The following is a 24952-nucleotide window of genomic DNA, read 5'->3' on the forward strand; positions in this document are numbered from 1 at the left end:
TGAGTGGCTCGACTCGTTTACATCCAAGTGAGGCGCAGACTATCGTTGTATAATTGTATTATGGTGACAATTGTACCGTGGTGATTCTGGTTCATTGCCACTGATCGCTATTAATGGATCATTTGTCTAGAACATAAACTCGTGCCAAAAACCATTCAGAAATCTTTTTTTGTGTAGTTGACCATTTTTTTAGAACAACCCGTTTCAACCCTACCGATCATCTGCTTTGCCAGGTATTGGTAATGAAAAGTCCGGGACAATGGTTCATAACGCCAATCTCTCAATGTATAATGTTGTCCTAAACAAGTTCAACAACATTCTTTCCAACAACAAAAAAGATTAAAAAAAACACACACACACACACAATTAACCATAAACTTAAGATGGCACTGCACTTGATTGGGCAGGCAAACCGTATCTTTACGCTCATCATCTCAGAATCGAGTAAGTAATGAATTCAGTCGAAGTGAATTGAAATGGTTGGAGCGGTATAGGGTTCCTGCAACACACCACAAAACAAGATTCTCGAGTTACATACAACACAAAAAAAACAACTCTGGAAAAATCAATTAAAATAAGTATAGCGCACAGTTGCGGTCCGTAGACTTTTATCTGGCGGACATGTGTATCCCGCCCGTTGAGATGATTCGACAATACACCAATTTGCAACATGAATGTATTCACAAAAGTCTCCCTGCCACAACAAAATGATCATAATTCATAAGCACAACTTCTAAAACATAACTTATAAATTAGTAAATTAAATTCATGATATATCCAAAGCATAAACTTAAACCAGTATCGCGTACCGGGGATCGTTGCCGGATAACGATATATACACCCAACCAGTTGGCTTGACAAGCTCTACTGTTTTTATCTCCTACAATAGCAAAACACACAACTTTCATAAATCATAATAAAACCCAAACACCATAAATTCGAAAACAATACCTTCAAGTTATGAAAACCATCTCCCGCACGAATTGAGATCTTACTAGGCGTATAACTCTCATCAAGATTAAAATCAACATAAAGTGCCACTAACTAAATAAACAACAAAACGAATATTATATTTGTAGAGAATACATGAACATGTAATAAAAGATGCAGGTAGGGGTGTTCATCGAATCAAATTCAGGTTATTCGAATCGAGTTATTGAATTCAAATTTTTTTAAGCAGAACTCTAATTCGCCTAAAAATCGAATAAGCGTACTCTAATTTGAACCTATTCCCGCTATTTGAATAAACCAAATTAGGAAAAAAAAATCAATATATATATATATATATAGTTTAAACTAATATCTAATTCATACATAATACTAAAATTGGTATTGAATTTAGAAGGTTTTAACCCCAAAATCGTTGAAAAATTAGCATCAACAACATAACTAAATTAAGTCAAAATGTCCAAGAACATAAAGGTCTTTTCTTGTTTTTGCTTTTAACGGGCTAAGATAAATAACTTGAATCGATCGTATTGTGAATCTAACGTATTGTTATTTATTAAACGCTAAAAATAGTAATATAAATAACAAACTCTTTAATTTTAGCCCAAAAGTTTTTAAGTCCAAGGTATATTATATAAAAATATATACAAATCTTATTTTGGTTATTCGAATCGAATCGTATTAAGGGGGTGTTTGGGATTGCTTATTTTCCCCTCCTTTTAACTTTTTAACTTTTGTAGAAAGGAGAAAATAGAAAAAGGTGTTTGGATAAGTGAAAAGGACTTTAGGCTTATAACTTTTTATTTAGTGTAAAAAAACTGATTTTGAAAAGTCATGAATTTGTGACTTTTGGTGACTTTTGGGTTAAAAATGCATATGTACCTACGTAAGCTAATCCAAACATTTTTTTTAAAAACTCCTTTTCAAAAGTCATAAGCTATAAAAGTCATTTTAACAAAAAGTCCTTTTGGACTAAATAAGCAATCTCAAACACACCCTAAGATATCTAGGTTCGAATTCGATTTGCATTCAAATAAAAATTTCGACTCGAATAACTTGAAATTTAAATTCGAAGTCGGTTCAAATGGAATTTCGGGTCCGCTTCGAATAATGATCACCCCTAGATGCAGGTATATACGACTTACTTGAAGCTTAACTTTCTTTTGAAATTGAATATTAACAAGGTGAGGTTGTGCACCATCAGATCTGAACCATCCAAATTAATCAAAACACACTCAACCAAAACAAAATAAATTAGGGGAAACATGCATACTGCCAGTAAGTTTCATAATTATCATCTCGAAGAGACGACACGCCGTTGCCGGGTTTACAAGAGCTGACACTCCAAGCGGCGTTCTTCGCCATCTCCCGGAGGTCACCGTCGACCACCAGCTGTGGGTTGCCGCCCATCAGCTTCGTTTCTTCTTCTCCCTCAGATGATTCAGTCGCCATTGATGCTAAACCCTAAACCCTTAATTTACGGCTAAAGTTTAGATTTTTTAAACGATTTGTTGATTCGTGAGATGATGAGTAATCGGGTTAATTGAAGATTGTACCTGGTGCTTGATGGTTCTTCAATTGTAATTAAGGTCAGCTGCAGAGATACTGAAGGGGATGAAGTTCAAAATATTTGTTTTTATAATTATGTATAATATGATTTGTGTCATAAAAGTTGTAAGGAGGTGTTTGGGATTGGGATTTCATGTTTTCATCAACTTATAACTTATTAATTTTTTAAAAGTAATAATGTTATAACTTATTAATTTAGTAAAAAGTAAAGTTATACGTAGATAAAATAAGAAATCCCAAACACCCCCTAAATATATACATCTTGATCCATAAACTTTAGTTTTACATATTTAATTTTGGGACATTTATGTATATCTTCTTCCTAAGTTTCTTTATTACATATTTTCCTTCTCTAAATCACATATATTACATTTCTCTCATTTCATTCAAATTAACTGATTAAATTATGTTTTTACCCTTAATGAAGTAATTAAATTATTTATATATATATATATATATATATATATATATATATATCATCTTCCTAAAGTATTAATTAAATATCTCCTCAATTTAAACCCAAGCAAAAACAAACATATCGAAGCTAATAAATTCAATTGAAGTCGATCTTTTTAAATGTTAACAAATATAAAAAAGTAGTTTAACATAGTTATATATGGGTTTAATATTTCTACACATGTGGCATTGAACATATGGATTTAGATCAAATTGTAACATCCAACTTTTGTTAAATAAATAACAGAAAGTTTTGTTAATAGTGTGTGTCGTTAAAATAGTCTTGTGTTAAGTGTTTGGGAAGTAGGAATTAGGAATGGGTGGTGGGACCCATGAACCCCCCTATATATATAACCCAACCACTTCTTCATTTTCTTTTCCTTTCTCATCCAAACACACAAACACACACACACTCAAGAACACACACACTTTCTCTCTACATTCCGGATCCAAATCCGTGTAAAAAAGAGGAAGAATCTCGTGTGTAGACATCATCAAATGGCAAAAATCATCGTCCAGATCTACGTATTGTCCGGATCTGAACTCGAACCCGAAGCAAAGGTAGGTTTCGGTTTAAATGGTTAAGTTTTATGGTTAGAATCGTCATGCAAACAGATATAATGATAGATCGGGTTGTAAAATGTAAGAAAAATATAAACTTGGTAAGTTATAACCTCTCGGGTGTACTTTGTGATAAAAATGTGGTGTTTGGACTTTGAGAGATGGGTTCAGGATCAGGTGCATGGGGTCAAAATGTGTCAAAAGTTGGGAAAGAGTAAAATCAGGTCCTGAGGAAGAGCCATGAAGTAAAATGGCTTAAAAATGGTAAATGTGAAGAAAGGCAGGCATTTCGCTTCGCTCAGCCATGAGAAGCGAAACAGGCATTTCGCTTCGCTTAGCCATGCGAAGCGAAACGCTTCCATGCGAGGCGAAACAGTTTCATACGAAGCGAAACGCTTCCATGCGAAGCGAAACAGTCCCATGCGAAGCGAAATTCTTCCATGCGAAATTTTATAAAATTCATTTTCTGATGCATTTTTGTTAAAGGACTGTTAATGAAAATAAAATTTTATAAAATTCATTTTCTGATGCAACTCAACCCCAGCCAGGGGCGCTGCCCCTTGGGCCCTGCTAGGGGCTGCCGCCCCTAGACCCCGCTACCAGGGGCGCTGCCCCCAGACCCCCGTTAGTTGAGGGTGTCATTGACTTAGATATAAGAAGTAGTAGTAATGGATATTTGACACTCGTAATGCGTTATACAGTTAGCCGTGCATAGCTAAAGAAGGGCATTACTATTAACGGCGAGAGAAACCGACTTCAGGTGAGTTTCTAGCCCCTTTATCCGTTATGTTTTTGGGGTTGTGTACATACTCCTTTGTGATAGTTGTTAATACACTTAACTTAAATGGTAAGTGTATGATATGTGTATGTTATATGTACGACTAAGTATTGAATGTTATTATGGAATGTTTATACGAGTGAATATGTACATATACGTATATCCATGACCAGAAGATATGTAACGTATGCATGAATGAAAATGAATGTATGAACGAGTGATGCGACACGTATGAGACAAAGGGACCAGATCCTAAAAATATCTGAGACAGAAGGGACCAGACCCTGATAATATCTGAGACGGAAGGGACCAGACCCTGATAATATCTGAGACGGAAGGGACCAGACCCTGATAATATCTGAGACGGAAGGGTGATAATATCTGAGATGGAAGGGACCAGACCCTAATAATATCTGTGATGGTAGAGATAGAATAGCCTATGGTAAATTACAAGGCTTTATGAAAGAAAGTAGGTAAGCGTGTGTGCATGTATATAAAGTTTGTATGAAAGAAGTAAGAGTAAATAAGGTATGAATACGTATCTTTGGATGCGTATGAGTAAGGATATGAATGTATTGTATGTTAAATGATTAACTAGAACTCACTCAGCGTAGCTGACTTTTAGTATGCACGCAGACAAATAGACTGAGGCAGCTGGCTTGAGGAGGGACAGATGGCATGGACGGAAGAGATTGGCATCTACGAAGAAGTGTCAAGACTGTTTTAATTAATTACTTTTGAAAAGACAATTTGTATGTTAGGACAATAATGAATGTTTTGTAATGTGATGTATGAAGTTTTAAATTATTCCGCGAAAGTTTTAATTAACTCTTTTTAAGACTGTGTTTATGAGTAAATCCAACACCAAAGTAGGGTTACCGGGAACGGGGCCTTACACAAATACAAATGATTTTTATCATGAGATTTGTACAAATAACTAGAATAATTATGTTAACATTAGAGCAATTATTATTACTCTATAACTTTTGAACTAAAGCAATTATTATTACATTATTTTATTTTTTATAATATAATTTTTTTTTGCCGTATTAATTGTTTATTGGATTACATCGAAACAGAAGGCAAGCGGGCAACAAGCTACGCTAGTTCAAAATAGTAATTACTCTGGGTATTTATATATTTAATAAGTTAATTGTATTTGTACCGGATCCCACCCTATGAACGTATTTTATCACATAATATTTTATAATAAGAAAAAGGATTAAAACTATAAAGCAACATGCATACACTGGATTAAGACACACCATCGCCGCTAAAAACACACTGTTGTCGTGATACTTTTCCGGCAAGGCTCCGACGAGGCAATAGCGGCGACTAGTGTTTTGTCGCTAAAAGTATCTTGCCCATTTCAAAAAAAAAAAAATTCTGTATTCCCAAGATTTCTAATTTTCAAGAATACATAGAACTACTAGAAATGTTTGCAAACTTTTCCAAATACAGGTCACGACGATTTATATGCATATAAACATAAAATTACATAAACATCTACACGTCAACTAGGTACAATACTTGTTTAACTAAGTTAAATACAAAACAACCGTTTAAACTTAACACAAATGTAGCGAGGGTCCATATCATCATTCGTCCCCCTTGTCCATATCATCTTTGTTTCAATTCTTTGATCCCTTGTTCGAGCCAGCATGTTGTGAAAGGCAAGCTAGAAAATTCGGGTTGCTAAACAATAGATCAAGTTAAGTCTACATAATAAGATATATGTTACAAGTAAAATAAAAAATAAAAAATAAAAAGTACGAAGTACCAAACTACACATTTACCAAATGGGTCAAACATAAAGCAGGAGCATCCAAAATATTATATGATTCAACAACACAATACACAATCATACACACATGAAGTTCAGTGGAACAAGCTCCAAGAATCAGGCATACATATCAACACATGAACATGATCATCTATCTAGCACCTCTGAACATGTCATGTAAGGAATTTATCTCATTGGGTTGTGTAAAAAAGAATTTATGTCTCAAGTGAGACTAGAATAGAACCCATAACATATTGGAAGAGAGTCATACACATTTATCACTACACTAAGATAGTAGTTGTGTAATTAAGTTTAAACATTTAAATTACATAAAAATATATATAGTTTTTTTTATTTTAAAAAAAATCAGGCCTAGTGGGGCGTCGGGCTCGAGACAGTCGACCGCCCTACCCTTAGGGCCGGCTATGCATGTTACATAAGCTTAGGCATGCCAGAGAGGTCCTTAAAACCTCGGTTTGGATGTAGCAACAGTATATTATATATCTAAACATGTAAAAAGGCACAAATTTAACATTTTTTTTGGTTGATGATCGAACATCATTTTTCTTTTGTAGTGTATGTAATTAATAAACGAGCCAAACTGAAGCTAGTAAAATTATTGACAAGCCAAACATAAGAATTATACTTGAAGATCATAACAAGTCAAGCTCAAGATTAGTTAAGCTCAACCCGACTTGACTCCCTCATACGATTATACCCATACGACCATACCTAATTACATGCCTCTCCATGCTCAAAAATATCACAAAATTGGATGTCAGCATCAGCGTGAGCATCAGTATCAGTAGTGTTGCTGCACGGAGTATAGTACCATTGCATGTAGATCATCAGTCCATGAACAGGATAAATTAAAGTAGCATTTAATGGGAAGATGAGGTACCTGCTCCTTGTGTATGGGTGGCATCTCTTCCCTCCTAAGGTTGTTCCCTATGGGCGTGGATGGTGGGCAGCTTAGGGGCGGTGTTGGGGGGAACACTGTCGAGAGACGGTAAACAACCGGGGGGGGGGGGGGGGGGGGGGGGGTGGAACGGCCGACGGTATGGGGTGTTTTGGTGGGGCCACCTTACTTTCTCTCTCTCATACACACATATATATGTATATATATAACGGAACAACAGTATGAAAAGACTTTAAAGTACCCAATGCCCAATGATTTGACACTATAAATGGGCTTTAAACACAACTAAAAGAGGTTATAATACCTTCAGAAAAGCTATAAAAAGATTTTATTTATGGTTCAAAATCAAGTTTTGTTTATTTTCACATAAAAAGGATTTTAAACGCTTGTGTTTTATAAATTTAGATTTTGAGAATATAAAATAAAAGATATAGTAGTTAAATAAACTTTGTAAATTAATATGATTTTTATCTTTACATGATTATGCAACCAATATAAGTGATTTGTAAAATACAATATAATAAAGAATAGGACTCATTCCACTAAACTTTATAGAATAGTGAAGTTGGGGAGATATTCTCATATTCATAATATCCCACCTTTTTTTTTCATCAAGGAATGTGGTCCAAATGAAAGAATGAGGTTCTCTAACACAAGTAGAAACAAACTTGGTATGATTGTATCCGTACAGAAATCAACACATGCATCAAACAAAATCACATCATTTGTATAAATCGTTGTTTACAAGAATGTATTGCTAATCTTGTTATGAAATACGTACAAATTCTATCAGCTATTTAGATAACAAACAACAACTATACCCAGTAACATCCCACGAATAGCAAAGCTATTAGTAGAGTTTGCGAATGGTAGGATATAAGCAAGCCATGCATCAAGCCCATCTAGCACAGAGGACAAAGATGTTTCCTAAAAACCATGGCTCCATAATTAGGCAGTAGATAGCGAATTAGTTTTGTTTTTCATTTCTATTTTAGTTTTCGTTTTAAAACTTTAGATACAAGTTTTATTTGATTTCTTTTACTGCATTTCTATATAAAATTTATTAAAAACTGTGTTGTTTACGTAACAAAGTATATTTTTTGATATCATGAGACTAAAAAATAGTTAATTCTACAAAGCTTAGTTTCTAATAAACTTTATATTGAGATTGACAAAAGAGAACAAACTATATACCTATATTTTGTTGAGTGTTAAATGAAAATTAATCATTTGAATTAGCTATATTAGACAAGAAATATCTTTTAAACCATTTGCATTCATTATTTTACAAGTGGACAAGTTTTCTTGTCAAACAACCCATTTTTCCAAAAATATTCACCGAATGTGTTATCTACAACTCTCAGAAGTTTATGGATCCTTTACAATTTGACCCTATTGCAACTTTATTCTCCCAACTCCACCACTTTGATTAGCTTATAAATGCTCATCCTCCAAACTCCAAACCATTCAAGAAACACAATGGCATCAAACTCCATAATCTCTTGGACCGCTAAGCAGAACAAGTTATTTGAAAACGCACTCGCTGTTTATGATCAAGACACCCCTGACCGGTGGCAGAAGATTGCGAGGGCGGTGGGTGGCAAGTCTGCGGAAGAAGTGAAGAAACACTATGATGTGCTTGTTGAAGACCTTAGGCACATAGAGTCGGGTTATGTTCCTTCACCAAATTACACACACTGATCAATGTACTCTAGGTTGTGTTCCAGATTCAAAATAATCATCTCCGAACTTCTGCTCTATCGGTTTATATATTCTGATCAATGTGTATGTGTAATTCAGTTGGATGTTAAATTGTAATTGTGTAATAAGACTAAAATTTTGTGTTAATCCCTACACTTAAATCAACCATTGGATATCATCAAGCTTTTCAAGGATTGTTAGACCACAGCGGTAGAGTTTACTTGAACTGCCTACATTAATATTAATGTAATTAATATTAGCGGGTTAGTGGCTAATCATACTGGATTCTAAAGCTTTGAGAACTTTTGTGTCATAAAACTTGGGCAACCTTATTTTTTTGTTTACTAATATTATGATTATTGTTAGATTAAAAGAAATTTAATTAACCGAGTCTATTTACAATGAGAGATTATATTGTGAACATGAACTGCCTTGTATCCAATTTGTAGTACTAAAACTAAACTAATCACCCGCTAATATAAACTAACACACTAACCCAAACAGAATTACAGAAACTCTTAAGCTACCTGACTTGGATAATCTTTTATGACAAGATTAATATTTCGTGGGCGGAAGGCTATTAACATAGAAATGTAGAGCAAGCGGACTAAAGTCTAATTCAGTTGTGTATTCTATCAACTCAAAGATGAGTGTGTATTCGCAAATTAGCTTGATAGAGGTGTGTTTCTTGTCAATAACACATAACTTGGTAGATCTATTGAAGAATTGATTAAACGGACGAGAAGCATATTGATTTTCCCTGGCAACAGTTTTGCCTGCCGGTTCTCAGTCTAAAATGCACCCTATTTATCTTTTATGTCTTATCTTTAAAATGATAAAATTAGAATCGGAGGCTGCCTAAATATTGTTGTACTGTTAAGTGTATTAACTATATGTTTACAGTGAAATAAGAATCATATGAACTACTTTAAACCACTGGTCACAACTTTGCATAGTGTATGGTGCTACGCAATGCATAAACCACATCATGTTCAGCGACAAATGAACGATCAACTCATTATTCATATGTTCAAGCAAAAATTAAGCAATGAGCTCTAGGATATGAATGCACGGTATAATGAATGGTAATCCCATCAAGTTCCGAGATAAAAACCAATTTTATGAAAACAAGTACACAAGCTTAGAACAAAAGAGCATAAACCCTAGTTGCCAAAGCCTCTATATCTCAAAATCCTACTAAAAGCCATCCCTTTAAATCTATTTGCTCTCAAAATTCAAATTTCAGGCATCAATTAACTCATCTCGAAAAGTAGAAACTGGTTTCATGTATGTAACACAAAGATTAATTTTGATTTGGTTAAGCTGGCTGACTACCTGCATTTGCAAGCTCGATTCTTTGATGATGCTCGGCAACCTTATAATCAACGATCTCCATCAACAGCTGGGAGTCCAAAGTGCAATCTGGCCTGCCATAAACAGCTGCTTGAACACTAGCAACTAGTTTTGCAATCTCACGCCCCGAAAAACCTTCTGTCTTTTTAGCAGCCTCTCGAATGACATCATCAGACAAATCTTCAACCACTATTTTCTGAGTTTTCTTGGCAAAAAGTGAATGCCATTTGAGTTTCTTCGTGTCATCATTTGTCTCATAAAGATATTTGTGCAAGTAGAGTTTCAATAATTTGAACCGTTCTTCCTCTTGTGGAAGTGGGAATTCGATGACATCATCGATACGGTCTGTTATAGCACTATCGAGATCACCAGGTCTATTTGTAGCTAGTACAAAAACAACATCTCTTGATTGGTCTCCGGTTCTGAAAAGTAAAGCATTTAAAGCACTTCTTTGGGCTTCACTCATGTGTGTGCTGTTACGCCTGCATTAGAGATATAATGCAAGAGTCAGCAAAAATTCTGATCGGGTAGGGTCGGCCAAAACATAACTTACTCGCAAAGAAAAGCATCAGCCTCATCAATAAAGAGCAGCAAACCCCTCTTTGACTTCTTTGACCAGTCAAATATCTCATGAATTTTAGTAACCGCTTGTGCACCAAGTGGAGCAACATCTCCACCTGTCATCATTGCATAATCTAAGCCCTGAACAATACATATGTACATGATATGAGCATGTCAGATAAATAAGCATGCAAGCTGTGACATTGATAAATGATCAAAAGCATAATTATGGTTATTTCTTAAGCATACCGATTTTCGGGCTATTTCTCTAGCAACCAAAGTTTTGCCAGTACCAGGAGGCCCATAAAAGAGCATGTTGCGAAACGGTGCCTGATGGGACTTGGTATTTGCAGTAGCTCGGGCAATATGCTCTATTCTCTTCTGCAAAGAAGGATGAAGCACGACATTCCCAAATTTATTTTTATTCTCCACAGAAGCTGATTTTCCCAAATTACTAATTTTTTGTGTTCCCTGAGCTACTATCCGTGACCATGGGAACTTAGGCATAGATGATTCCCTAATCAATGATGGCTGCCCAAGAATCCGGTTTACATATCCCCACATTACTCTTGCACCTTCCCTAAAATTATGCAATGGAGTGTAACAATCAAACTTGTAACAAATATGTGCTGCTAGTAATGCGATTTGAAACACGAAAAATAGTAACCAAAGCACTAAAGTAGTGTATGGTATGCAGAAACGAAATGAACCATTCCATCACAGTAAAAAAATGTGTTAAACCATATAATGGAGTAGTGGACAATTCCTCAAGGAATGTGATTCCTTCCATGTTTAAGGATTTTCATTCCTCAAGGGAGGGTGCTTTTTACTTATTCCTACAAGTAATGGAATAAAAGTTAATATTTTAATCTAGTTTTTTTCTTCCTTAGAAAATTAGTGATTACTAATTCCTCAACAAGATACAACTTCTTAACATATTTTCAAATTTCATAACACAATTTCTAATAGCTCAAGACTAACTAAAGAGAAATATTTGTTTTAATCTTATTTGAGATTTTCTAAACTTCTTTATTAACACTTTTTATTATTGCAAATAAAAGTATTCTTGCAGATAAACTGTTTCAATTAAATTGTGTACTAACTAGAAAAAAATATATATTTCTTGATTTAAACATAATACAGAAAATAGTCATATATGAATTGAAATTTTTTTCATTAAAGTATAAATATGCTTTGTATATCTTTCCTAAGCATGTAAAGTCTAATGATGATATATTAAGCAGCAAACTTGAATGACGTTTACATTCCCCTATCCAAACTGAACATAATAATGAAATGCAATGAATCATTCCATTCCTTTATACATTCAATTCCATATACCCAAACGAACCCTAGTTAGATAAATTAAGTTTAACGTACCTGGTTGTATAAACTCCTGCAGCTAAGGCAGTTACTCCACCAACTGTCATTACTAGTTTGCTTCTATCAGTCAATAACATCCTCACACCACCTACAAAAACAAAAACAAAGTTAGCAATCGGTGATATAAGTAGATTGTTAATTGCTGTTTAACTCTTTATTACTTTCAACATGACTAAAAGTTGTGTTGATTGCAGCAAGCCACTTTTGTTTTTCACCATTTACACGTTCTATAAGCATCCTTCTGTTATGATCCTCAGTTAGTTTTGCTTCATGGGCCCGGGCTTCAGCTTCAGCCATGGCTTTATCTTTAATGGTTACACGTTCTATCTCAGCACTCTCTTTGTCGGTTTGTCTTTGTTGTGCTTGAATCTGTTCTTCAGTTGCTCGTCTTGCTTGTTCTTTTCGTATCGAAGACTCTTCTTGCATTCTTGCCAGCTCAGCATTGTGTTGTCTTTGGGCCTCATGATCTGTCTACATATATTATTGATGATGAAAAATCAACACTAATGAGCATAATCAGAGTATAGTATTCACATTTATTAAAAGAAAACTACAAATAACTAACTGAACCTGCATCCTTTTCCTAGCCAACTCATCTTCATATCGCAATAATTGGGCCTTAGCGTTGGATTGTTGTTGTAATAAATTCCTTTGTTCTTCAGCCAGTTTTCGTTGTCTTTCCTGCATAGGAATGAATGCATTAGAAAATATGGGTTATTAGATGTTAAAATATATCAAACTAAAGACATCTTTTGGAGCAAATTATTTTTATACAAATATCAAGATAAATAATTGACCTAAAATATTACTCACAATATCAAGTTGAGCCTGAATAGCTTCCTGATGAGCCTTCTCTGCCGCCAATTCAGTAAGACGAGCTTGCTCCTGTTTTCTCATCAACTCAAATACCTAACAAAAATGAAAAAACTTGCTCTTAGCAACTCATTTGTTGCAAGTTGTTACAACAAGTAAACATTTATAACCATTCACATTTTGTCCATATGAGCATCACAAACAGAAGTTACAGAATCATACAAACAAGCAATTATCAATAACTTTCATCCTTCCTTTAGTTTCTAACCTAATTAAAAGAAAATGTTATTCAGCAATTTAACCATTATATTCATACAGACAATTCTCGGCACCCAAAACAAGCATGGCTGATATGCTTATAGCAGAGTACACCACCTCTAAACCAGTTTTCATACAACTGAATACGCATGTTATAGCCTTATAAAGTTATAATACCAGAAGCTAAACTTGCTAGGGACATGCATGAAACCAAAAAAAAAAATCAATCCCAAACCGAAACAAAAAACAACAGTTTGGTTTTATGTTTTCGTACAAACCGAACTTTTGGTTCAATTTCAATTTTGCGTGTAACTAAAGCCAAAAAAAACCGAACCAAGATTATAAATTTCTACTTTTATATAAAATCTGAAATAATTTACGATAGTTTAATCTATATTTAATCCAAATGCATTATCCCAAATGTATAATAATCAAATTAATCATTAACTAACAAAAAATGTGGTCCAAATTCATTATTTTTCGCTAACTTTTTTTTTCGACCCAAATGGCAAAACCGAAACTGACATTTCGGTATTTGGTTCAATAATGAATAACTTGTATCCATCCTTTAGTTTCTAACCTAATTAAAAGAAAACGTTAAGCATCATATTCATACGCACAAACCTCACCGTCCAAAACGAGCATTGTCATTTGTCAATATGTTTATAGCAAAGTACACCAATAAACAAGCATATTATAAACTTATGATACCAAAGCATTATAATAATAATAATAATAATAATAATAATAATAATAATAATAATAATAATATTATTATTATTAATAACATAATAAGAACAATCACCTGTTTAGATAACGGAGAACTATTAATCTCTCTGAGTGCTTTAGCTCCTCTTTCTAAAGCTTCAGGATCAAATCCGCCTTTCGAATCCTCAACCTCCGGCTTCGGCTCCGCGTTCGATTCCGGTTGAGGCGGCTGTGATGGACTCGGAGATTGAGCAAACGGATTGAACCGGTACGACGGACCGTCGGCGTACGCGTAAGTGGTGGTTGATGCGGCGGCGGCAGCCGCCATTGCAGCCAATGATGCTAATTTGGAAGCCGCCATTGTCTGCAGCTGAATGAATTCAGTGGAGATGAAGATTTGGAGGTTGAAGCATAAGCAGAAGCATAAACCCCTTTTGCAAGTTTAGGGTTTTAAGAAACCCCCAAATTAGATAGATTTCGTGTTATGGAAAATGGAAGGAAGGGTAATTTGGTAATTTACAGTTGGAGTTTTCTTGCACAAAGGTCCAGGCCCAAAACCGACTTAAAATGGAAAATCTTAAAACATTTTAATATGTTAAAGTGAACTGGTTGACGGAACTTTGTCGGTATTGGTTGAACCACGTGCGTTGGGTGGTGACGTGATGAGAATTTGAATTGTATAGGCTCAGTTTGTTATGGTTGCTATTTGTTAATGTTGCTAATTTAAATTTGTGAATGATTGATGATAGTGTTAAACTTAGGGAACTAAAGCTGGCAAATTTGCATGGTAGTAAACATTAGCGGAGCCTGGACTAAGACGCTGGGGGGTTGACTCAAAATGTATAAAAAAGTTCATAAACGAGGAGTGCCCGACTCAAAATGTATTAAAAAATTCATAAATGAGGGGCGGACTCAAAATGTATTAACAAATTCATAAACAAAGGAGGCTGGGCTCAAATTTTCAGCCGAAAACAACTAAATTTACACTACATATAACAAACTTCAGATAAAAACGAGTTAATTTGCACTACTGCGCAAAAAAACATGGGGTGTCGAGGCCACCCCTAGCCCTCACTATACTTCGCCACTGGTTGTAAAAAACCAAAGAAATAGGAATGCAATAAGGATTACAACCCGGGCCATCCCCAACCAACACCACTTTAGGGCTTAGTCATCTCACCAATCACTTTGTTGTGTATTTTTGATCCATGTGTATATCAGTATATGTATACTAAAACTATGCGTGGTTAATGATTGGGAACAAAACCCGAACTGTCCTTTTAACATGTATTATAATGTGGCATAAAAGTTTCGTATAATAATCAAACATCTGAAATTGAAATTGTTGCATTATAGAAAAAAACATGAGAAGTTAATTTCTTGTTATTTATTATTGTTGTTATTTGAATAATGCATAAGAGGTAATCACAATATAACTTGTGAGAAAAAATAACTCGTTTTTGGAGTTGTTTGACTTGTAAAAAGATTATTAAATAACACGTAGGTAACATATTTATAAAACATATGCAAGTTGAGGCTCTTATAAATGTAGTATATATATTCAAAAGCATAAAAAGCTATATTTAGCCATATTGCATTCTTTTGTTTATTGGAGTGACCATAGTTACTGAATTCGCAAGAAGATCTGCAAATTGCGAATTGGTACGCGATGAACCCAAACAAAATTCACTACGTTCCAGTTCGCTCCGGTACGGCGTACCAAACAAATGAATTCGGTGTTCCAATTCGCTCCGGTACGCTATGTCAATTTTTTATAGCAGTGCTGCGATTTTTCGCCGGAAAAGAAGGAAATTGGAAGCGGCAGCGCATATGAAGTTAAGAACGTGGGTGGTTTTGTTATATGTTTTAAAAAGTTTGATTAATTTAACATTTATTCCCCTTTAAGTTTTTACCAGTTTACATTTAGACCTTAAAAGTTTATAAATGTTTACATAAAAACAATAAAAATAGTAAAATTAGTTTGTGTTTATTAAAAATTAACTCTCTCTATTTTCGTTTGTTTACATTTGATCGTTAAAACTTATAGTTTATACATAAAACTTATAAAATTAACATGATATATATACATTATAAATAGTTATTTTTTTATTTGGGTATATCGAACCGAACTACATGGTACACCGTACCGGTTCGTATCGAAATGAGCCTACCCCCTCTGTACCGAATACGTTACATTTGACGAATTGCGTAACCGAACCGTGAACCCGTACCGAATCGAACCGCGAATTAGGTAACTATGGGAGTGACTCTTTGTGTTAGTGTATATGTCTATTATATTTAATTTTAGTTTTAGTCAGAGTATTCTTTGTTATCGAAACAAAATAAAACGTTGTATCTACATCTACCATAAAAAAAATATGTCCGTTTATAATTAGTTATAAATTTTATTCTAAAATAGCATTAAACCACCAACCATCATTGTTCGTTGTATCTTATAATTAATTTTCCCATATGCTCATTAGTGTAGACGTTATCTATGTTAAAACACTTATCGATGAACAATGATAGCTCCACTCAATTCTAAACATGTGTAACCCAAAATAATATACTTTGTTTTCTAGATTGATACCAATTAAAATCTAGGTTGGTTTGTATCTCATAATGAGGCTGAAGGTAATGGGGTGAACCAAGGGACTTGATCTAGGTGACAGCAAGGCTTGATTGCGCACACCACTACCATCCGCACGCGAGGAGGGGCGCGAATGGCTGGGGCGAGCCGGACCACGGGGCTCTTTTGAGTCGTTGGGTGTGCATATAGCCGTTGGTTTGGTTGATTGAGGTTTTTAAAAAAAAGTTTTTTTTTGTTTAACCTATAAATACCAATCCACACACTCCATTTTAATTAAAACTCACCCCATTCTCTCTTATTCTCTTAAAAAACCATACTTTCCTTCTACCAAAACTATATTTCTCTCCATTTTTATAAATGGCATCGTCTTCATCGTCTTTGTCTTCCAATTCTTCCGAAGAAGACGAACTCATTTGTCAAGCGGTTCAAACTGCGATAAATTTTTTGATCGATCAAAGACGCCCTCGAGCCCCATTATTCCGGCAACCACGTCTTCGTGATCGAAAGACTGCTCATGAAACTTTGATATGTCACTATTTTAGCCCCAATCCCGCATATGGTGAGGAAAGTTTTAAAACCTGTTTTCCTACATAACATGATACTAGAAGACGAGGGTTACGCTATTTGTCAAAACTACCAAGGTGATATTCCAAGACAAGAATCGACGATCACCAATGAACAACGACTCGACAACTTAAATATCATCAAGAGCCGTGAGATACACGACAACCTTCGGCATGAGTTGGTTAGAAGACCCGATAATCTTGTATTAGACTAGTAATATTTTAAATTATTATTAATGTAATGTTTTATATTATTATTAATGTAATGTTTTAAATTATTTAAAAAAAATTAAAAAAAAATCAATCAAGCCCCGGATCACCTGGACCACTACACCCTCTGGGGCTTGATCCTGTTTCACGTCACCGCCTACGTGTCGTAAATATATTGGATCATTTGGGCTTGGATCAAGCCCCACTACCCTTAGTGTGACAATGGATTTGATAGCATTAATCTGAACTTCTATACAACAACGTTACATCGGTGTTATGACACCTTTTTATCTCTTATTAATGTGTGTAAACGTTCTATTGTGATAAATTTTAAAAATAAAAAATAACTCGTGTTGATATTTTATTTAGCTTTCTTTTATACACTTGCAATTAGAATACACTTAAGAACAATTTTATCATACATGCATATGTATCATAAGAACATCAACATCTACTTGTGTTTCAACATATATTGAATGCATTAGGGGTGAGCAACTTAACCGTCATAACCGTTTAACCGAACCATAACCAACATAACTGAACCGATTTAACCGATAACCGACATAACTAGTGGGTCGGTTTAATAAATTTTTAAAAACCGCCAAATAAGGGTCGGTTTTGGTTAAAGATAATTCTAAAACCGCTATAACCGAACCGACCCATTTATTTAACCAACAATATGTTTGGGATTAACTCCCACCAAGCATGTTGTTGGATCATATCATTTTGATGTTTTTGGTTCATAATTTGTTATCAAATGAAGTTGAATTTCATTGTTTGATTATATAACGTCATTCTTTTTTTTGAATATTTGGTATTAATATTAACAATTATATATTTTGGTATATCATGTCATGTCGTTTTTTGTAATAATGGTGCTAAACTTTTAAGCCCAATCATATTTTTTGGTTACGGTTAACCAACCCATAACCGAATCACTATAACCCACAAAATTGATTAACCATAACCGCCATAACGAGTCGGTTATGGTTATGGTTATCCATTAACCGACATATCGGTTATGGTTATGGGTTTAGCTCAAAACCGCCCAAAACCAACCCATGCACATCCCCAGTATGCATATATAGTAAAAGGTCTGGGAGTGAAACTTTTTCAATAAAAATATAACATTATCTTTGCATATCAAGTAATTGTTCTTCTAATCAAATTGCAAACAATTAACTTGTTTCGGTGTTTTGATTGCTTGCCTCTGTAACACCCCGACCAAAGGCGGATTATACATCGGGGCGCCACATATTGTTTCATTACTCGTGACACTATTGGTGTCAATATTTATTAATACACATTTTATCGCGCACGCGCAGCGGGGAAAATAAAGAACATAAATCAATATATTATAAATTATAACATTCAAACAACATTAACTTGTCTTGATACATTTTAATTCTAGGTCCAAAAGTAAAAACGTCCTACGTGTCCACAAGCTCCAAAACAGCTACTGCAAACCTGAACATGTGTTAAAATAAACGTCAAACACTTTCGTGTTGGTGAGAGATCAAGTTTAATACAATACATAGATAACAATAAAATCTGCGCGCAACATGTGTATGTCTGGTTTTCAACAAGGGTGTAATCTGATCGGGACCAACTCTAAGAGACAAGACTGCCAGTGCTCACAATTGAGCTCACAAACAAGACTAACTGTGCAAGTGTAACAAAAGAGAAAATCATAAACGATAGTTCTCCCGTGTTCATCTAATGGTACCATGAAAACTGCGGAATAGACCGTCAATACGGTTAATGATCCACACATACAAATAAACAGCCAAGTCTACGTCCTCAACACATGGGATACTGCGCGACTAAAGTTCATAAACAGTTTAAGACTCAAGTTTTGTATGAACACATGAACATCCCAAAGCATTTAAAATAAAAAGGGATTAGATACGAGATAACTCACTTGATAAACGATGCGGTGTAAGATAAAGCAAGAACCAACTTTAAACAAGCACAAGTTAACCTATAAATAAGATTATTGTTTTAATGATCTGTTTTAAGTCTTGATTATAAGTTAGCATAATTAATAAGTAAATTATTATATATAATATATATATATATTACCGGAAAAGCAGGGAAGAACAAGGAGGAAGACGGAGGCAAGAGAGGAGACGGCAGGAGGACAACGGCAGAGAGCAAAAAGGGAGGAAGAGATAATAAGAGAGATTAAGTGTTTGTGTGTGATGTGTTATGAAAATATTATTATTATTTATAGGAAAACCCTAGGAGACATAAACCCTAGAAAAAGGGGAAAAGATTTCAAAAAGTAAAAGAAAAGATATCAACGGTAAAAAGTTCTGAAAAGTAAAGATATCAAAAGATATGGCAGCTGCAGGGGGCAAGATAAAGCTGACAGGGAACAGTAAAAAGCATGGGCGGATCAGATAAAGGTACTGGTCAAGCATGGCAAAAGCAGATCTCAAAAGATTATGTCAGTCACTTTTTCTGTCAACCAATGGGGTTGGTGCGCATGCTGCGCCGAAAGTAACTATTCAGACATTAGATAGGTTAGGTCAACGGCTCAAAAGATAAGACAACACAAAAGCAAACGGCTAGATTTAAACAGAAGATACAAAGGTTAAGCGCGGGAAGGCTGAGTGCGCGAGCGCGAAGGCTGGCACAACAATCCTTAGCGCACTGCGGGAAGAATCACATCCTTAGCGTGCTGCGAGAAGAACATGCATTCTTAGCGCGCTGCGAGAAGAGCATGCATTCTTAGCGCGCTGCGAGAAGAGTTCTCTTCACGCATCGCAGGAACAAGATGTCTTCACGCAGGCTTCCATGTAAGGAGTCTGGCGCGTGGAGCTGCAGACATCCTTAGGCGGGAAGAACCAAAGGACAAGCAAAGAGTTGAGGGAAACAAGGCTTAAGGGCGGGACGGCGACAAGAGGGAAAAGAAGGCGGAAAGAGAGAAGGAAGGGGGAGGGGACGGCGGAAAGAAAGAGAGAGAAAAAGGCGGGAAGGAAATATATATTTTTATTAAAAGTAAAATATAAGTATAAATAAATATTAAATCATAAAAGAAAGAGATCGGATAAGGGAAACGGGTACCTGGGTCGGGTCGGATCAGGGCAGATGTCACAGTCTCCCCTACTTTAAGAAATTTCGTCCCGAAATTTATCTCGAAGTAGGTTGCGCAGAGAACAGGTGCGGGTACTTGATCTTCCTTTGATCTTCCCTTTCCCATGTAAACTCGGCTCCGCGCTTGGACTCCCAGCGAACTTTCACGATAGGGATACGACTGCGCTTGGTTTGCTTAACCTCGCGATCCATAATCTCAACAGGCTTCTCAACGAAATGTATAGTTTCATCAACTTGAACTTCATCAAGTGGAATGTGAAGGTTCTCGTCAGCTAAACACTTCTTGAGATTGGATACATGGAACGTTGGATGCACATTACTGAGCGCGGGCGGCAGGTCAAGTCTGTAGGCAACTTTTCCCACACGCGCGAGAATCTTGAATGGACCAACATAACGAGGAGCAAGCTTACCCTTCTTCCCAAAGCGGACAACACCTTTCCAAGGCGACACTTTGAGGAGAACAAGATCACCAACTTGAAATTCGAGAGGCTTTCGCCTACGATCTGCGTAACTCTTCTGTCGGCTTCTGGCAGTCAGCAAATGATCACGGATCTTGGCGATTTTATCGGTTGTCTCTTGAACAAGTTCGGGTCCTGTGATTTGAGCTTCACCCACTTCGCTCCAACAAATCGGGGAGCGGCACTTACGACCGTAAAGTGCTTCAAATGGGGCCATACCGATACTGGAATGATAGCTGTTGTTATAAGAAAACTCGATCAAAGGCAGGTGTGAATCCCAATTACCTCCAAAATCAAGAACACAAGATCGGAGCATATCCTCAAGAGTTTGAATAGTTCGCTCAGACTGTCCGTCAGTCTGAGGATGATATGCAGTACTCATGTCCAAGCGAGTTCCTAGCGCAGATTGGAGAGATTTCCAAAAGCGAGATATAAAACGGCCATCGCGATCGGATATGATGCTCAAAGGAGTACCATGGCGGCAGACAATTTCCTTGACATAAAGCTGCGCGAGTTGCTCAACACGGTAGTTTTCACGAATGGGCAGGAAGTGAGCAGACTTAGTCAATCGATCCACTATTACCCAAATGCTATCATGCTTGCTTGCTGTCAAAGGTAACTTGGTAATAAAGTCCATTGCTACACATTCCCATTTCCACGTAGGAATTTCTGGTTGTTCGAGCAAACCAGATGGGCGTTGGTGTTCAGCTTTCACTTTAGAACAAGTCAGGCATTTAGCTACGAACACAGCAATATCCTTTTTCATACCGGGCCACCAATAAGTTATGCGCAAATCCTTGTACATCTTATCAGCGCCAGGATGAATAGAATACCGAGATTTGTGCGCTTCACTCAGGATATCAGCGCGAAGATTCTCATCAAAGGGAATCCAGATGCGATTAAGATAGCAGAGAATTCCACTCAGATTAGGGACAAAGAGTGCTTCCGCGCCACACGCTAACTCGGCGCGAAGGCTACCATTACTGATGGATGCGCGCTGCGCGTCACGAATACGCGATTCAAGGTTGCTTTGAATCGGCGCGAAGTGAAGCTGGGTGCGCGGCAAGATACAGTTAAGTTGGCAGGGTTTTCGGCTGAGCGCATCGGCTACCACATTAGCCTTACCAGGATGATACCGGATCTCACAATCGTAATCGCTGATGAGTTCGTTCCATCGGCGTTGCCTCATGTTAAGTTCCTTTTGATCAAAGATATGCTGAAGGCTTTTATGGTCAGTGTAAAGGATACACTTAGTACCATAAAGGTAGTGTCTCCAGATCTTCAAGGCAAAAACAACTGCACCAAGTTCGAGATCGTGAGTTGTATAATTCTTTTCATGAACCTTGAGTTGCCTTGATGCGTAAGCGATAACCTTGCCTCGTTGCATAAGAACACAACCGAGACCTTGGTTGGATGCATCGCAATACACGACAAAATCATCATTACCCTCAGGTAGCGCAAGAACAGGAGCCTCACACAACAAACGCTTGAGCGTCAGAAAGGCTTCTTCTTGCTTCGAGCCCCAAATATACGGCTTACCTTTGTGCGTCAGAGCTGTTAAAGGCAAAGCGATCTTCGAGAAGTTCGAAATAAAGCGCCGGTAATAACCAGCTAAGCCTAGAAAGGAACGGATCTCAGAAGGAGAGGATGGCGTAATCCAGTTCTTGATTGCTTCAATCTTGGATGGGTCGACATGAATACCCATCTTGTTTACAACATGACCAAGAAACTGTACTTCATCAGACCAGAATTCACACTTGGAAAGCTTAGCAAAGAGCTGCTCAGCTCTAAGCTTTTGCAATACCAATCGGAGATGTTGCTCATGCTCGGCCTTGGTCTTAGAATACACCAGAACATCATCGATAAACACGATCACGAATTTATCCAAGAAAGGCCTACACACCCGATTCATTAGATCCATGAAAACGGCGGGTGCGTTGGTTAGACCGAAGGACATGACCAAGAATTCAAAATGGCCATAACGAGTTCGAAAAGCAGTCTTCGGAACATCTTCATCGCGGATGCGCAACTGGTGATAGCCAGAGCGGAGATCAATCTTCGAGAAACAAGAGGCACCTTGGAGTTGATCAAAGAGGTCGTCAATACGCGGTAAGGGATACCGGTTTTTAATGGTGAGTTTGTTCAACTCGCGGTAATCAATACACATGCGAAACGATCCATCTTTCTTTTTAACGAACAACACCGGAGCACCCCAGGGCGAAGAGCTAGGGCGAATGAATCCTTTAGCAGTCAACTCTTGAAGTTGGCTGGCCAATTCTTGCATCTCAGCGGGTGCAAGACGGTAAGGAGATTTAGCTACGGGGGAAGCACCAGGGACAAGATCAATACGGAACTCGACTTCACGAGCGGGAGGGATACCAGGAAGATCATCAGGAAAAACTTCAGGGAAATCACGCACAACAGGGATATCGCGAAGCTTCTTCTCTTCAACAGGTTTAACCACATGGGCTAGAAATGCAATACACTTCTTCCGCATGAGTCTTTGGGCTTCGGCGCAAGACATAAGTTTAAGACCACTGGAGGGTTTCTCGCCGTAGATGTGAAGATCACCATTTTCTCGAGGTATGCGAATCATCTTCTTGGCGCAAATAACTTCGGCGCGATTATGCGTAAGCCAGTCCATACCAATGATAACATCAAAGCTTCCAAGAGGCATAGGGATGAGGTCAATCAGAAAATCGTTTTCGTTAAGGTTAAGCGTGCAATCTTTAATCACCGAGTTAATTAAAACAGTTTCACCGTTAGCCAATTCAACTGAAAAATCTTCTTTTAAATCGCTGCGCGGTCGCGCAAGCTTCTGCTCGAAGGCGCGAGAAATAAAACTTCGATCGGCGCCAGTATCAAAAAGCATAGATGCATAAAATCCGTTAAGCAAAAATGTACCATTAACTACGTCATTATTCGCTTGCGCTTGGTGCGCGGTTATGTTAAAAGCTCGTCCACGCGTTACTTGGTTTGAAATCTGGTTCACCGGATTCGCTTGCGTAATCTGAACTTGTAGTCTTGGGCACGCGTTCCGGAAATGACTGGGATCACCGCAGTTAAAGCACGATCTGGGTCGTGGGTTTTGGTAGATTGATTGTGGGTTCTGCGGGTAGACTGGTGGTGTTGGCGCAATTGGATTGGCGGGAAGGACTCTACAGTTTTCAGCAGTGTGACCAGTACGGCCACATCGGTTACAAAGTCGACACGGGGTTTGGGTTGGGTGGTGAAATCTACAGGTTGGGCAAAAGGGATGGTTTCCTGTGTAAGGTTTCTTAGTTGGCGGGGCAGGGAGTGCTGGATTGGTTAAGGCATAGTTATGGACTGCAGGAGGTGCTGGGTAGGTTGACAGTGGGTTAGGCGCGTAAACTGGGGGTTGGTAAACGGGTTGCTGGACAATGGGCGGGTTGGTAAGCGCATAGGCCTTGCGCCTGCGCTTGAGGTTGTTACGGTTTGAGGGTTCTGGTTTGGTTTCTGCGGGTTCAGGGACAGTTTTGGTGGTTTTGGTCTTCTCAGTTCCCCGCAGGAACAGGGTTCCTGCTCTGACATGGTTGTCGCTAAGCACAGCGGCCAACTCGATGGCGTCAGAGAGGGTAACTGGGTTTCTGGCCCATACAGAATCTTGAATTTCCATGGGGAGACCCCCAAGGAATTTCTCGATTGCTCGGCGTGAAGGGGTAACAAGGTGAGGGACCAGCAGGCTTAGTTCATGGAAGCGCGTCGCGTACTCGCGCGCTTCACCGCTGTATTGCTTCAAGTTCCAGAATTCTTCCTCCAGGCGCTTAACTTCGTTGGGAGGGCAGAATTCTCGCGTAAGAATTTCCTTGAATTCCTCCCATGTCATGCTAGAAGCAGCCTCTGCGCCACGCGCATGAGCTACTCCATTCCACCATGTAAGCGCTCTGGATTCCAGGACACTGGAAGCATATAGGGTTCGTCTTTCTGAGGGGCATTGGGTATGGAGGAAAGTGTTTTCAATCTTCTCAAGCCATTGGAGCATCACGGTGGCTCCTTCAAGACCTGTGAACTTCGGAGGGTTACCCGCATTAAAGGACTTAATGTTATAACTCGAGGTGTTGGTATTGTTTTGGCTCAAAGCTTGGGCTATTGCGGCGGCCATTTCCTGGGAACGTTGCTGTCTACGCATGCGCGAGGCTTCTCTTCTCTGAAATCGGCGAGATAGCGGAGGCATTCTATAAAAATTTTAATTTTAGTTAATATCTTGGTTTTTATCGCAA

General features: G+C 37.4%; 2 protein-coding genes and 1 pseudogene across 2 annotated transcripts; 1 reads left to right on the top strand and 2 right to left on the bottom strand.

Annotated features, from left to right (window-relative positions):
• Window positions 1-348: 348 nt before the first annotated feature.
• Window positions 349-2423, bottom strand: LOC143576012 (anaphase-promoting complex subunit 10-like). Its single transcript, XM_077060222.1, has 6 exons — window positions 2222-2423; window positions 2094-2154; window positions 952-1044; window positions 810-880; window positions 590-694; window positions 349-499 (listed from the first exon to the last, which is right to left on the bottom strand). The coding sequence occupies exons 1-6, from the start codon at window positions 2398-2400 to the stop codon at window positions 430-432; spliced, it is 579 nt and encodes a 192-aa protein (XP_076916337.1). The 5' UTR covers window positions 2401-2423; the 3' UTR covers window positions 349-429.
• Window positions 2424-8488: 6065 nt separating this feature from the next.
• LOC143576013 (protein RADIALIS-like 3 pseudogene) lies at window positions 8489-8753 on the top strand (annotated as a pseudogene).
• A 986-nt stretch (window positions 8754-9739) lies between these two features.
• LOC143576007 (uncharacterized) lies at window positions 9740-14152 on the bottom strand. Its single transcript, XM_077060218.1, has 8 exons — window positions 13889-14152; window positions 12826-12921; window positions 12583-12693; window positions 12174-12483; window positions 12010-12100; window positions 10879-11209; window positions 10622-10770; window positions 9740-10550 (listed from the first exon to the last, which is right to left on the bottom strand). Exons 1-8 carry the CDS (start codon window positions 14150-14152, stop codon window positions 10034-10036), a joined length of 1869 nt encoding a protein of 622 aa, XP_076916333.1. The 3' UTR covers window positions 9740-10033.
• Between the last annotated feature and the right edge of the window lie 10800 nt (window positions 14153-24952).

This window comes from Bidens hawaiensis, unplaced genomic scaffold, assembly GCF_021521415.1.
Source record: "Bidens hawaiensis isolate Kalapana, Puna unplaced genomic scaffold, B.hawaiensis_p1.1 tig00027831_1, whole genome shotgun sequence".
Taxonomy (NCBI): Eukaryota; Viridiplantae; Streptophyta; class Magnoliopsida; order Asterales; family Asteraceae; genus Bidens; species Bidens hawaiensis.

Excerpts from the sequence above, each read along its gene's own strand:
- LOC143576007 (XM_077060218.1), bottom strand. The coding sequence starts at position 14,152 with ATGGCGGCTTCCAAATTAGCATCATTGGCTGCAATGGCGGCTGCCGCC. Across the intron at positions 12,484-12,582 it reads TGGCTAGGAAAAGGATGCAG|ACAGATCATGAGGCCCAAAG; the intron begins GTTCAGTTAGTT and ends TAATATATGTAG. Across the intron at positions 10,551-10,621 it reads GCTGATGCTTTTCTTTGCGA|GCGTAACAGCACACACATGA; the intron begins GTAAGTTATGTT and ends TCTCTAATGCAG.
- LOC143576012 (XM_077060222.1), bottom strand. The coding sequence starts at position 2,400 with ATGGCGACTGAATCATCTGAGGGAGAAGAAGAAACGAAGCTGATGGGC. Across the intron at positions 2,155-2,221 it reads AATTATGAAACTTACTGGCA|ATCTGATGGTGCACAACCTC; the intron begins GTATGCATGTTT and ends TGGATGGTTCAG. Across the intron at positions 881-951 it reads ATGGTTTTCATAACTTGAAG|GAGATAAAAACAGTAGAGCT; the intron begins GTATTGTTTTCG and ends TTGCTATTGTAG.